The sequence below is a fragment of the Osmerus mordax genome, chromosome 17 (assembly GCF_038355195.1).
Source record: "Osmerus mordax isolate fOsmMor3 chromosome 17, fOsmMor3.pri, whole genome shotgun sequence".
In the NCBI taxonomy this organism is placed as follows: domain Eukaryota; kingdom Metazoa; phylum Chordata; class Actinopteri; order Osmeriformes; family Osmeridae; genus Osmerus; species Osmerus mordax.
Window position 1 is genome coordinate 10,819,597 of NC_090066.1, and position 14,480 is coordinate 10,834,076.

At 44.1% G+C, this 14,480-nt stretch overlaps 1 protein-coding gene across 2 annotated transcripts in view; it reads left to right on the forward strand.

Moving 5' to 3' along the window:
* The first annotated feature begins 1,109 nt into the window (after positions 1-1,109).
* The window catches only part of anks1b (ankyrin repeat and sterile alpha motif domain containing 1B), a 222,899-nt gene continuing 209,528 nt past the window's right edge, over positions 1,110-14,480 (forward strand). For both annotated transcript variants that reach the window (XM_067254093.1, XM_067254092.1), the window contains exon 1: positions 1,110-1,285. In XM_067254093.1, coding sequence (XP_067110194.1) covers positions 1,155-1,285 — 131 coding nt within the window. In that variant the 5' untranslated portion in view covers positions 1,110-1,154. The remainder of the gene's footprint in view (positions 1,286-14,480) is intronic.

Genomic DNA, 14,480 nt, shown 5'->3' on the forward strand with positions numbered 1-14,480 from the left:
AACACCGTGTCTGTGTCCAACGCCCAGCGGCTGTGCAGCTGTGTAGCTACCCTATTTCCTTTCTCCCCCTCTTTCTCGTGGACTCGATCTTCTTAGTAGGCAATAGAATGCTAGGGCATACAGATTATTCCATCGTTTCCTAGATAACTAGGCATAACTAATGGGCCTGAGAAATTATAGTGGTTTATGTCACAACATGCGCTGTTGGCAACCACAGGGTGCTTAGAGAGATGAACAGAGGGGGTGTGTCTGTTTCCAAGACTGTCAATGGACAGCAAGCTTTAAAAAACATAGACTCCGACGCGTTGCTTGTGTTGTTCATTCACATAAATGTACACAGACCATACAAGTCGGCTTTTAAGTGTTGTGTTTGTTTGACATTATTTATCAGTGACATTCCCGAATGGACTAAAAAGGCAAAGCAAATGCCGCCGTCCATTTCAAGTTGTTAAAATGGACACGCATCAAATGTAAAAACTCAACCTAATGTAACATATATTTTAGACAATTAGAAATGAGTAACAACATTTGAGATGTTTTCAACACACAAAGCCCTCGTTTCCCGTTGGAGTCAGAGGTTTGCCATCCACGCCCATACTGTAGCTACAGAGAGCGCTGTCCCTTGCCAAGGAGTAGCGCTCGGTAGCGAGTGCGGTTCGAGAGAAAAGTGGAGAGAGACTGGGATGCGTCTACTCGGTTGGAATAGACTACCTTCCAACAAAAGACACGCACAGCTACTTTGAACACAAGAAAGTGTGTGTGTGCAGACTGAGGCGTAAAAAAAGAAACGGAGAGGGGCCGAACCGGGATTTATAAGCAACCGGCTAGTTCGGGGTATCCTCGCCTCGTTCCCTTTAAAAGCTGCACCAAAGACTGATCGCGAAATTCGTTATCTACTGTTCTTCATTCTAACCTTCATTTCGAGAATGTACTAGGGTTTCAACTGAGTCCTGCGAGTCAAATCAGCTCTGCAGCAATTTACCCTGGCTACTGTTATTCGCCGTTCAAAGATTGCAGTCTCCGGGAACATGCAGTAAAAGACAACCGTCAAATGTGTTTCTGCGCGAGACAGTAACGGGGGGGATCCCCATTACCGTCAATTTCTCTGAATGAACAGTGTGGATTATAATTCCGTGATTTAAACTTCGGTCAGGATGGGGAAGGAACAAGAACTACTCGATGCCGCTCGGACGGGGAATGTCGTTCTGGTGGGGAAATTATTAAGTGGGAGAAAGGGAATACTGGGGACAGCCTCTGGTTCCATACCTTTGCCCAACCTACTAAGGTAAGCGACGTCAACACGTCTATTGCTCTTGGTGTGTTAACAGTGGCTGTATAGTATGTATGTAGAGAAATGCCACTTTATGACAACTTGAAATGTAACAATGTCAGAGGCAATTATGGCTGCAGTGCACAACCTTGGCTGGTCAGTAATTTCCTCCGAGCCCAGTATTTCCCTCGGAGGCCAGTTACTGTCTGGCAGTCCATAGCATGTATGTTGAAATCTTGACAGCTGTCAAATTGTTGTGTAGCCTACTTTCACTGTGACATGATTATGACGGGCGTGGTGGCATTCTCTCAAGCCGAGAGAAGTTTTGGTTGATGTGAACCATGTTGGAAACCTGCCAATGTCTTTATAGGCGTATAAAGTGGCCTATCTAAATCGAACAGGATGAACTGAGGCTTCATTGGACATGCTCTTATACGAAGTTACATAAGCGAGAAAACTCTGCAACTCAGCATTATTATTCAGGTAATTGTACGCTGTGTTGAATACAGTTAGCTTACAAAAGGGCAATTTCCTGCAAGACTTACACATTGCGACGCGGGTTCGACTTTTCCCATCATTATTTCTTCCAGGGTAAGAACGGACTGCAGATAATTAGTTGGATCAAAGTCTAGGGTGTAGAGTGGATGCGCCGCCTCCGGCCGCAGGTTAGGCTATTGTGCTCCGCAGCAGGGTGAGACTTAGCCCGAGGCAGGTTGAACCGTGTCCCGTTAAAAAGGAAACGGAGGTGATGTCTCGTGAAGGCTAGGTTAAGTTCAGAGCATGAGTATGTTATGCCTGATTTCCTGTGTGTGTGTCATCTGTGGCAGAGCACGCATATTTGACCATTCAAACTGTTGACTGTGGTTCTTCAATAGACTATTATAAGTGTTGCTTTTTGGAGGTGGGTGTCTTTCTTCAGGGAAAGGCAGCACTTTTCTTGTCAAGCCTTTATTGGGTCACGTTTATTGGTCCATATAGTGATGTCTGTAAAACAGTGGGTGGGCCAATGACAGTCCAGCTGGTCTGGTCAAGGTCTTGTGAATACAGGCCTATCACTATTTAAAGTAGGTGTGTGTTTGTGTGGCAGATAATTTAAGGCATGGCAGACTAGCTGAATGCTGAATGCTCGAATGATGAGGCACCAGTAGCTAATTGTCCAGACATAGCTCAATGTCTGAATGATGTAGCCACCAGTGGCGACTCACCACATTTATGGAGACTGTGTCAACAAGGAGGTCAAAGAGCATTTGAGTGAGCAGGCTGATGTTATGGGAATATTCCCTCCAAATGGACTGCATATTTTCCCATCTTAAAGCCTTCAAGCGTTTCATAGCATTCCAAAGCCGTGAGGCCCTTTTCAGTAGTTGGGCTGCTCAACACCCAACTGAAACACATCCACGTACACACACAAACGTACACACACACACTTACACACACATACACACGCATAAACACACACTCAAAAACAAAGGGGATGCAGACACGATTGTCCTGAGGTGCAAAGCCGCTGTGGTTTGTTGATGGTGAACAGGGCATGCAGACACACACACACACACACGCACACACAAGTGTAAAATCAATAGTAGATGATCTCATGCAGTTTAATGGGTCATATTTCCTATGAACTAGCTATAGATACTCCATTTAGAGGATGGTCTGTGCATCCTCAGTCTCTGGCTTCCATCCCATAACACTGATGATGATGAAGACAGATTTACAATGCTATTATGTTAGCTTACAGTTAACCCTATGGTGACTTGCAGGAACAATGGCAAAATGGTCACATATTGAGTTTGAGGACAGTCGTTGTGATACCGGTGGTCACGCAAACTTTTGGTCAGTGTCCATGGTTACTGTCTCTGTGAATCTAACCTGCTTGCTTGCAGGTTTTCCATAACAAACTCTGCATTTTTACCTATCCTCTCTCACTTTCTGAGCCTGATAGAGTTGGCAGACATGGGGTGTCCTTTCCTGGTTCAGCCGACCGATTTCGAACACAATTGAATTTGCTTAGTTATACGTCGGGAGTCATTGAACTGTTGTGTAGTGGGTTAAGCAAGGGGAGTTTCTATAGCCTAGTGCGCAGCAAGCTTGAAAGAAAAAAAAGGGATATGAATAGGGGCCTGTGCCCCAGTAGAGTTTTATGTCTAACAACGCCTCTGTACAGCCGTGTTGCTTTTTTTCTGGAATATGTGCTCAGATTGACCATAAACACGTAATAAAACCTATAGTCAGGGGGAGTCAGGTGGCAGAGCGGTGAGGGAGTCGGACTAGTAATCCGAAGGTTGCCAGTTCGATTCCCGGTCATGCCAACTGACGTTGTGTCCTTGGGCAAGGCACTTCACCCTACTTGCCTTGGGGGAATGTCCCTGTACTTACTGTAATTCGCTCTGGAAGCGTCTGCTAAATGACTAAATATAAATGTAAATGTATATCTGAAGTGTGGTGAAGTAGGACATTGTTTTTTGTCGCCGGGTGCCATGGTGGATCCTAGTATCGGAGCTCCATTAATGTTGGCTTTCAATAGTTCTCATGCCCGCGCTTAACTCAGAGTGGACGTAGTCCGAGTTTATTTAACAAATTCAAATCAGCTTTTCTGGAAAACCGAAAAGTCAGCGTTTCCCATTTTAGGGTAAATCAACTCAGAGTTCAGGGTTAGGTTCACAGTTTGTTGAACCTGCTTTCTGGAATACCCCCAAGATGAGGGAAGGAAGTGGTTTGGTGAGTTATGTATGATGACAATGATGATGACGGTGATCATGATGGTGTTGAGGCTTATGTATGAGTGAAGAATGAAAAGGAGACTGAACACCAGGCAGATGAGTTTGCAGAGATATCCCAATAGCTGATTATAGTGGTTCTCTCCCCCACTTATCAAGTGTCATCAAAGGGGTCTTCAAAACACACACACACACACATACTGTATATACACACACACACGGAAATCCCCCTTTGAAGAGTGAGTGTGGCTGATAATACATATGTCGTAGGCCTTCTCAAACAAACAGGGCTGACATGATAGAAGGTAGAGGGACACACACACACACGCGATCGTCGGCTGTTTAAATTGGCACGTGGAGTAAGAGACAGTCTCCTTAGTGTTTATTTTCTGATGTGTTCTGCTGCTTGTTTTGGAGCCTGTAACCAAACAACCTTGTACTCACAGCATGTAGCTGTGTGTGTACGTGTGCAGCAAGTGTGTGTTTACAGTTCTGTATTTTCACACAGCTTTTCATGCTTTGCCATGTCGTAAGGGGAGTTATGTATGTTGGAGATGCAAAATGTTTTTATTTATTTATGGGAAAGTCTTCTTATGACCTCAACACATTGTCGTTCTATTCTCTGAGGTGACTTCTTTTTTTTTTTTACCTTAGTATAGTACATGGTGATCCTCAAAACCGCTTGAGTCTGGCTGGGGGGTGTGTGTGTGATAAACCCATCATTGTGAAGGCAAAATACCTTAGCTAATGTGTGGCTGTGCAGTGTGTCTGTGTGAATGACTCAACAACTAGTTGGTGTGTGTGAAAAGAGAGAGAGAGTCAGAGGGATTGTATAATCTGGATGTGTAGGAGAAGGAGAAGTGGGAGGAGCAGAGCAGAGCAGATGGGCGGAGGTAAAGAAGTAGTCTTTAGATGTTGACTGGGTCAGGGGTTAACTGTGGGGAATGTAAGTCACATTAAGTTTGGGAATGAAAGACACACACACTCGCAAACTGTGACTTAAGACCAACAACTTTCCAGTAAACATTTGGGAGATGCCATCAAAACAGATTCAAAGTTTTGCAGTACTGGGGGGTATTCCAGGTAGCGGGTTGAACAAACTGTGAGCCTAACCCTGAACTCTGAGTTGATCTACTCTAAAATGGGAAACTCCGCCTTTTCGGTTTCAGAAAAGCTGATTTGAATTTGTTAAATCAACTCGGAGTATGTCCACTCTGAGTTAAGCGCGGGCATGAGAACTATTGAAAGCCAACATCAATGGAGCTCCGATACTAGGATCCACCATGGCAACAGGTGACCAAAAATGTTGTCCTACTTCACCAGAAAGTGGGAGGGGATAGGTAGAAACAGAGTTTGTCATGGAAAACCTGCTAGCGAGTAGGTTAGGTTCACAGAGTAAGTTGCCATGGACACTGACCAAAAGTTTTCTTTACTTCTCTTTCTGGAATGGAAAACCCGGAGTATGGCTCCTGTCAGAGGCTGTGTGTGTGTGTGTGTGTGTGTGTGTGTGTGAGTGTGAGAGAGAGAGAGACTGAGAGAGATGTTGAGAGAATGTCTGTTGGTTGTTGGTATACGTGGAGAGTTGCGAGTGTTGGGAGAGAAGAAGTCATTATAGGAGAATGGCTTTGTGTGTGTGTGTGTTGGCATCAAATCATGTCTGGGACTGAGGCTAATCAGTAGTTGAGGAAGGTGTGTGTGTGTTGCAATCGAACTCTCAGAGCCTGCTTACATCTCCATTAGGGCCAGGGCCAAGCTCTGCTGCTGCACCCTGCCAAGAGACTGAGACCAACAGATGAAGCCAAGTCAGCACACACACACTTGCGCGCACACACACACACACACAGAGTACAAGCTGTCTCAATCGGCATCATTCAGTATCTTACTTTCGGACTGTCTGTCTCTTTCTCCCTATCTCTTCTTATCTGTCGCTTACTTCATTTCTTTTGTTTAAACACAATTAATCTAACTTTTAAGGAGCTCCCATCAAGAAGGGCAGCAGTATTGCAGAGTTTGTTAATAAAGAACGAGCAACATAAACTGCATGTGTGAGTTATGGACCATGCAACCTCTTTATAACTGGTAACTTTCCTTGCTTCCTTCCTTCCTTCCTTCCTTCCTTCCTTCCTTCTTGCTCTCTCACTCTGCTTTTCACTCTCTCTCTCTTTTCTTCAAAATGATGGTACCGTTCGCAGAGAAAGTCTCTTCTTATACCTTCTCTCTACCTGTCTCTCTCTCTCTCTCTCAATTCAATTCAGCTTTATTAGCATGACAGTTATTACAACCGTATTGCCAAAGCAAGAGGCACAACAACAGACAACCATACATCAACAACACAAAGAACAACAGCCAGTATTGTCTGGAACATGTGGCAACAACAAAGCTTCAAGAACAGAAAACAACACTTTGCAAGACACAGTGACAACAAAAACCCAAAATCAGAACAGAATCAAAACAAAAACAACAAAAGTGAATAGCTACAGTGAAATGGACAAAACATATTACAAACAGAAGGCAACACTTCAAGGCTGGTCAGACTACACTCAGGATTTCCCTAATTTCATGGCACTCTTTAAGAAATCGTCCAGATAGGGGGGCTGTGTGTCCCTCCCCTAAGAGTGATTTCATCTTTTCATCATCGGACAGTGTGGTGAACGATGGTATAAGGGTTTCAAATTTATTAAAGAAATGCTGTCTGGTATTTATGTATTGTTGGCAGTGTAGTCCATGTCTGTCTCTACCTCGGGGAATCAGGTGGCTGAGCGGTTATGGAATCGGGCTAGTAATCTGAAGGTTGCTGGTTAGATTCCTGGCCGTGACAAATGACGTGCCGTGCCTTGGGCAAGGCACTTCTCCCGACTTTCCTCGGGGGGAATGTCCCTGTACTTACTGTAAGTCGCTCTGGATAAGAGCGGCTGCTAAATGACTAAAAACCTCACCTGTCGTACAGTAACCACATACTCTGGATTCTTTTGGTAACCAGGTTTTTTTGAAAATGTTAGGTGTTAGTTGATTAGTTAGTCTCATGACCAGCTGACTGAAAGGACTCTTTTGGGGGGTTCAGTTCTTGGGTTTGCAGTGCTTCAAATTGCAGTGTATCTTGGGGACTTGATTTGAGATGCATCCAGAATTTTTGTGTTCTTTTCTTGATGTTTATAATTAATGGATATCGGCCTAATTCTGCTCTGCATGCATTGGTGGGTGTTTTCCTTTGTATGTTCAATATAATTCTACAGAATTCAGCATGCAGGGCCTCTATTGGATGCTTGTCCCATCTAGTGTAGTCATGCTGACTGAGTGGACCCCATACCTCACTTCCATATAGCGCTATTGGTGCTATTATGCTATCAAATATTTTAGTCCAGATTCTGATTGGTATGTCTATTCTGCTGCTGTATTCTCTCTCTCTCTCTCTCTCTCTCTCTCTCTCTCTCTCTCTCTCTCTCTCTCTCTCTCTCTCTCTCTCTCTCTCTGTCTCACACATACACATACACACACACACCGAGACAGCTATCCAGTCTCTCTCTGTCACTCTTCATCATTGACTCTTCCATCTTTGGTTCATCCTCTTGCTCAGTATGTGTTCTCTCCTCTCTCTCCCCTCTCCTGTCTCTCCGTTTCTCACTTCTATTTCTACTGTGGTGTCTGTCTCATATATAAGACTCTATAATACACACACACAGGGTCTTACACATGATAGTTATGTCTTACACATGATAGTTATTGGGTGTGCTCAAGCCTTCGGCGAGAGCACAACCTTTGTTCTCTCACATATATATTTATTTATTTATTTTCGCCCCCCTAAGGATCAGTCAATATTTGGACTACATACACAACGGCGGTGTCAAAAGGTTCGTCTTGGTAGCGATTGCGTTGGTTGTATTTTTATGTACGTTCCGTTGCATGGTTTAAGTAGAAATTGCGTTTTTGTGGTGAAAAGTGAAGCTAACGGTGGCTAATTTGCTAGCCACAGTCACTGACGTTACTAACGTCACTACGTCACGAAAACACGCGTGACTACCTGTAGCAGAACATTCGTTTCACATCTGTTAACTTGGGGGATAGCTAGGCTAACTATAGCTTTACTGCAAGGCAGCTGCAGGAACGCCACAAGCAAAGAGGCCAGGGTGATAACTATTTACTCATTTTACTTTGTGATGTGAAACACAATTATGAAATGTAATGTACAATATTAGCTGATATTATTAAGGAAGTAGGCCCACATCTACTTTTGGAAACTGTAGTCTACTATTTCACTGAAGCATTAGCATCATGACATTAGCCTCTGTTGCCCGGGCAACACATACTACAGTGGTCTATGATGCATCTGTTTTCAATCTTTAAAATAAACATTCCTCACAAATACATTTTCGTTGTAGGATTTATTATGACATTACATTACAAGTAAACGATTTGTGGGTGAAATTATCATTACCTGTGGTTTCAAACCAGTGTTGCTCACTGCAATGCTGTAGCCTACGCGAGACACTACAAAAACATCTACACAGCTGTAGGAAGTCAAACGGCGACAGAACATGTTCGGCACTCCCCTTACTTAATCAAAAGTCTATCTAACTACTAACCTGAACTTCATTGCCACAGCCTAAACGTTGCCAATCTGTTCATGAAAATAATTAATTTCAGCCTAAACCGTACAACGGAATGTCAAATCCAATTCAACCAACGCAATCGCTACCAAGACGAACACAGCAGTAGTCTACTAGTACTGTACCGTAGTAGTACAATTTACCGGGGCAGCTTCTCCACACAGGGCTATATCGCATTTTGCGTTGTTACTGACAATGATCGCTACCAGTGAGCTTTTTATGAATGAGCGATTTTCCACTAAATAAATGTCAAGCTTATTTACGTTTTGGGGGGCATATTTTCAGACTGTGAATCGCGATTCCATCTTCTACTGCCGGGTAACGTCGTAGAATAATCTTCAAAGGGGGTTCTTTATTAATGAATGAATGCAATGAGTAGGCTACATGCCTGAAAATATCACAAGAAGGGAAAAACTTAAAATGACGTTTAAGTCATAGAGATTAGGTCCATTTTAACACCGGTCTGCCAAATGTATTCGTTTTGATTCAACGATGAGGCTGCCTCTTGCAGGGGAAATGAGAAGACATCTATTTCATTCTACACTTCACTCGTATTTTCAGTTGTAAATGAGCAGCAAAAAAAAATGCCTTTAATTCTATTTAATCTTTATAAATAATAAGTATGCATTTTCATATAAAATATACATAAATCAGTTGTAAAAATGACATTCAAAAACGGACCCCTGTGCAACCGACGCAAGCAAGCACACCCTACAATTTCCCCAGAAATTGTACCCTCTCTAGTTTATATTATGTTGACAGATACATCGCTGCTGACTCAATGTTAGGAATTTTCTGAAATCAATCTAGCATTTAGGCTATCACTTAAGCATGGAAAGTATTCTTCATTTTGGTATGAGTAGAATAGAAGTAATTATGCGTAGTGTCTATGTCAAATAGACACAACGCATAGTTATTTTTAAATAGACACAACATAGAATTTTTTTAAATTGAATAGCCAGTTCTTAAGCTGGTAGTTAAATTTGTTTTTTGTATTATGTCATCAAGGTATAAGGAGAGGAGGTTGGAGGGAAGTTAAGGATTCTGTTGAGCAGTATTGGGATGCAGCCCTAGAGATAAGTGTGAGGTCTAGGCTGTCATGGTAATCTAAGGGGCTGTGACCCCTACATAACAGAAGTAGTGTTGGAGGCACACACACACATTCCAACCCATCCAAAATGTTTTTGTATACCATGATAGATGAAGGCAACTTAATGAAACTAGTCTTTGAAGATTCCCTCTATGGTGTAGAGAGCTTGAAACAGGGCAAGACAAGACAGGGCTTAATAGAACCATTTAGTCAAACTCTTGCTTTACACTATTTGAACAACTGGTGAGTGTTACTATTTTAATTTCAGCCACAGAATGTTACAACGGATGTTAATCCTCCAGTTCTTCGGAGCTGGTCAGGACAGCTGTAAGGACATAAATCTATTGAAGGAAGCATTGCAGCATGGATATCAGTACTGGTATGTGAAGCACAGTATTGATGAGAGGGTGTGTGTGTGTGTGTGTTTGTGCACGCGATTGCCTTTCCGAGGCTCTCAGGTTCTCTGTATCATGGGTGAGTGAGTGTGTGTGTGTGTTTGGTGGCAGCGATAAGCAGTCTCTGGCCCTGCAGTCGTGACATTGCTGAGAAGCAGGTTTTTCAATTTTTTTTGTCGTCTGTGACATTTGCAGTCTCCAGACAGCTCCCATTCTGACAAAAGAGACTGGACAAGAGGTTAGAGTGACTTGGGAAGTGTGTGTGTGTGTGTGTGCGTGCGTGTGTGTGTGTGTGTGTGTGTGTGTGTGTGTGAGAGAGAGAGAGAGAGAGAGAGAGAGAGAGAGAGAGAGAGACAGGTAGAGAGAAGGTATAAGAAGAGACTTTCTCTGAGAACGGTACCATCATTTTGATGAACAGTGTCAGGACAAAAAACCCTGAGATCTCGACTGGAACCTTCCGTCCTTGGTGACAAAAAGAGTGATAACACATTGTGAGTGTGTGGGGACACTTACATAAGCGTGGATATGTGTGTGCACAGGTCTGACATTCACTGTTTACACTTGTCTTTCTGAGATTACTTGCTTGAAAAGTACATTTTGCTGTGTGTGAATGATACACTGAATGGGTGTGTGTGAGTATCGTGATGTTGTGGGAGCGACGAAGAGAGATGGATTAGTCTCCTCCGTCCCCCTGATGACGCTCACTTCATTCCCACGGTAATTGATTCCCTACCCGCCCGTTTCTCGTTTGCAGTCGGAACGTGAGCAGAGAAACCAGGAAATGAATTAGGCTGAGCGATGGCCCTAATGGGCCATATGTCCCAAGAGACTGAGCTTGACGCCAACAAATTGCCCTCCAAAATATTCGAGTCACACACTCGGAATAGAATAAAGAAAAGAAATGGCTAAACTGTTCGACTAAAATGTATATACTCAAGATGCAGTACAGTGCCTCACTGACGATTAGCATGTCCTCAAACACACCCTCTCTTCCTCCCTCTCTCCCTCGCTCAACAACATGAACCCCCTTCTCTGGGGCTTGCGCTTCTCAAGGTGGAATACATGAAAAATGAGCCCTTTTAAAAAGGGTATCAAATATTCATCGTCCTCTTGACTGCAATGAGAAACAGAATATGAATCATTCGATGTATAATACAGCAGTGCTCGTTGCTTCTCTTATCCAGGACTCCGAAACTGAAATTCGAAACCTTACTTTGGCAAGCATGAATAGAACTTCCTATCGAAATATGATGTTTTGTATATATTTATCTCAACTTTGCTGAATACCTACCACTGTCTCATGCTTCAACATGAGTTTCACGGATTAAAAAAAGAAAGATCCGGAAAATAAGCAGAGAAAGAATGGAGGGATGAAAAGGGTGTCTGGGGGAATGACACCTGAGCTTTCTGACAGACAGTGATAAGTTTACAGAGAGGAAGAGGGGAAGAGAGAGGGAGGGATGGAGGGGTGGAGTGGTGAAGGTGTAGTGTATCACTGCCGAAGGCTCTGACAAGCCTGGATATCTCACACCTGCTCACCCCGGGGGGGAGAGTGGGGAATTCCTCTCTGTTACTCCTCTCTCTCTGTTTCTCACTTCCTCTCTCTCTCTTTTTCTCCCTCTCTCTTCTCCTTTCCAAATCTCTATTTCCATTTCCTATATTTAGCCCTTTTAATTCTCTCATTCACCCCCCCACCTTCCCATGTTCCTCTACGTCTCTCCTCTCACTACGTAGACAACCCCCCCCCTTCTTCCCTTTTCCTTGTCTGTAACTAGCTCCCATCATTCCTCTTCCTCCCTCTCCTTCTCTCTCTCTCAGGATACATTGAGGGTAGAGGAGGTATGCTGACTAAGCGTGCCTGAAGCCTTCACACCAGAATAGAGCAGCTGGGAGTCCACCCTTTAATTCCTCTTCTCCCCTTCACGTCTGGCTGGCTGGCTTTCTATCTCTGTCTGTCTGACTGTCGGTCTCAGTCTGTCTGTCATTCTATCTTTGTGTGTCTGTCTGTTCACCTGGCTTAGCACTTGTCCGGCAGTCTGTCAAGCAGTCTTCCTGGCCGGCTATCTAGCTCCCCTTGAAGGCTGCTTAGTGTGATCTGTCCTTTGTACGTCTGTCTGCCTCTTTGTCTGTGTCCTTCTGTCTGAGTCTGTCTCTTTGTTTGGTCTGCGACCAATATGTGTGAGCTATGGAAGCCCTCCACCCTCCTTTCCCTCCCTCTCTCCGTTCCCCCGACCTCTCCCCCTCTCTCAATCCAAAGTGCATGAAACTGGTCTCTTTGTCCTGTGCTACTGTGACAGGTCATCAGGGAGATTAGTCATTTTATGCTGTATGCTACTAATGTGTTTGTGTGTGTGCCTCTGAGGCTGATGTAGTGATCATCAGAAAACAATATAGACGTTGTAGAGCAGTGGTACTCAATTAGAAACCCAAAAGGTCCACTAACCAAATTTCCATTCAGTCCAGGGTCCGGAACAATTATGTTTTTTGTTTTTTTTTCAGAGTTCTGGGGGTAATTTTGTTCAAAGTGTCCATGCTTTGTGTCATAGTGACCATAGCCGCAGGGACATAGGATATTTTATCAGGGGGGTGCTGCTGGGGGGGGGGGGGGGGGGGGGGGGGGTTGTTAATGTTGCGGGGCGGTAGGGATGGACTGGGAGTAAAAATAGGTCATGCACATTCTGTTTGATGTGATGCTAGTTCGTGAGAACGCTAGGATACTTAATGCGAGCGCGCGTAGCACGCAAGACCTTTTTTTTTTTGCCTTTAGTTGAGCACAAAATAGTATTTTGAGCTTTATGTAAAATTAACATAGCCGTTTTTCAATTGGTAAAACCTTGTCTAGTGAGGGTGATGTCTTTTTGTCTCTTAATGTTTCAGCCCCACCCTTACGTTTCTTAGCCTGGTTTTCCATTGTTATTCTTCTCCCGGTGCTCCTGATGGCCAGTCCGCGGCGGTGAATTTTCAAGTCATATCATTGGAAATTCTCGTGCTGTCAGGGGGTGCTACAGCACTCCTAGTTCCCATGGCCATGATAGTGACGTTTCACATTAGCTACCACTATTGACAAGGGCAACCGTCTCATTAAACACATCGGTTTTGTGCGCCCCACCGGCAGCACAAATGCATACTTGTCTGAAATTGGGTATTTTTGGATTTGGATTTTCGCCGGGTTTAGAGCACGCCATGTTTTTCGCTAAGGAAGAAACAGGTACTGTTAGCAAATCGATTAGCCTGCGTTGTTGCGAATGACTCACACAACCTGACCCACAGAGGTTGCAACCAACTTTCAGTGAGTGAGTTGTCATGGTGATTACAGTTATTAAAGATCCTGATTGGATCTTTGTATTGGACAAGTAAGATAGAAACCACATTTAGTTGGAACAAAAAGATGTGCCGGTTAAAATGGAAACGTTCCGTCAAAATGAATTAATTCCATAATAATATATCGGTTATAGGTCCGGGTCCGGATAGGGAACCGCCTGGGTCCGGACCCGGACCGCGGTCCGCCAATTAGTGACCCCTGTTGTAGAGGTACATGGTCCTACACACTGTTGTCCCTGACACACACACACACACACACACACACGTTTTCATTGATTACATATTTGTAATAACATGCACGGATAAACACACATACATTACGCATTGAGGGACCCTAGTTATTGTGGTGTTCTGGTTGTCTGTCTATCCGTGTGTGTGTGTGTGTGTGTAGTGAGAGGCAGGGAATGGAAAGAGGAATGAAGGGATGAGGAGGAGTAGTGGGGAAAACCAATTATGAGACTGATAACAGCCAGGGTATGGATTTTCTTCTGGGCCTAGGGCCAGACCTCTTAAATAGGCCTACCTCTCTCTCTCTCTCTCTCTCTCTCTCTCTCTCTCTCTCTCTCTTGCTCTCTCTCTCTCGCTCTCTCTCGCTCTTCCTTTCTTTCTCACCCTCTCCCTCTCTTCTTTTCGTTTCCAATCTCCCTCACACTTAAATTCAAATTCAAAAAAGCTTTATTGACACGATAGAAAATCCAGTGTTACTAAATTAATATGGAGTTTAGAGTGTCCGTCCTATGTGTGTGTTTCTGTGTGGTGGGGAAGGGGGGGTTGTGGGGTGGAGAAGGGGTGGGGGGGGGGTCTGTGTGTGTCCCTGTGTGTACAGTATAAGTGGGGTGGGGGTCTCCGAATGTGTGGAGAGTTTGGATAAGGACAGAAGATCAGATGTGTGTCGGTACCTGTGGGTGTGATAAGACCAAACGAGGACCTTTCATCAACAACAACACTGCGTGTGTGACTGCAGTACAACTGCGTTATCTAATCTGCATTGTCATGTTGGAAAGGGTGGGGGTGGGGTGTTTATGTATGTGTGTGTGCGCGTGTGTGTATGCGTGCATGTGCGTGTCCCAAAGTTGTAGA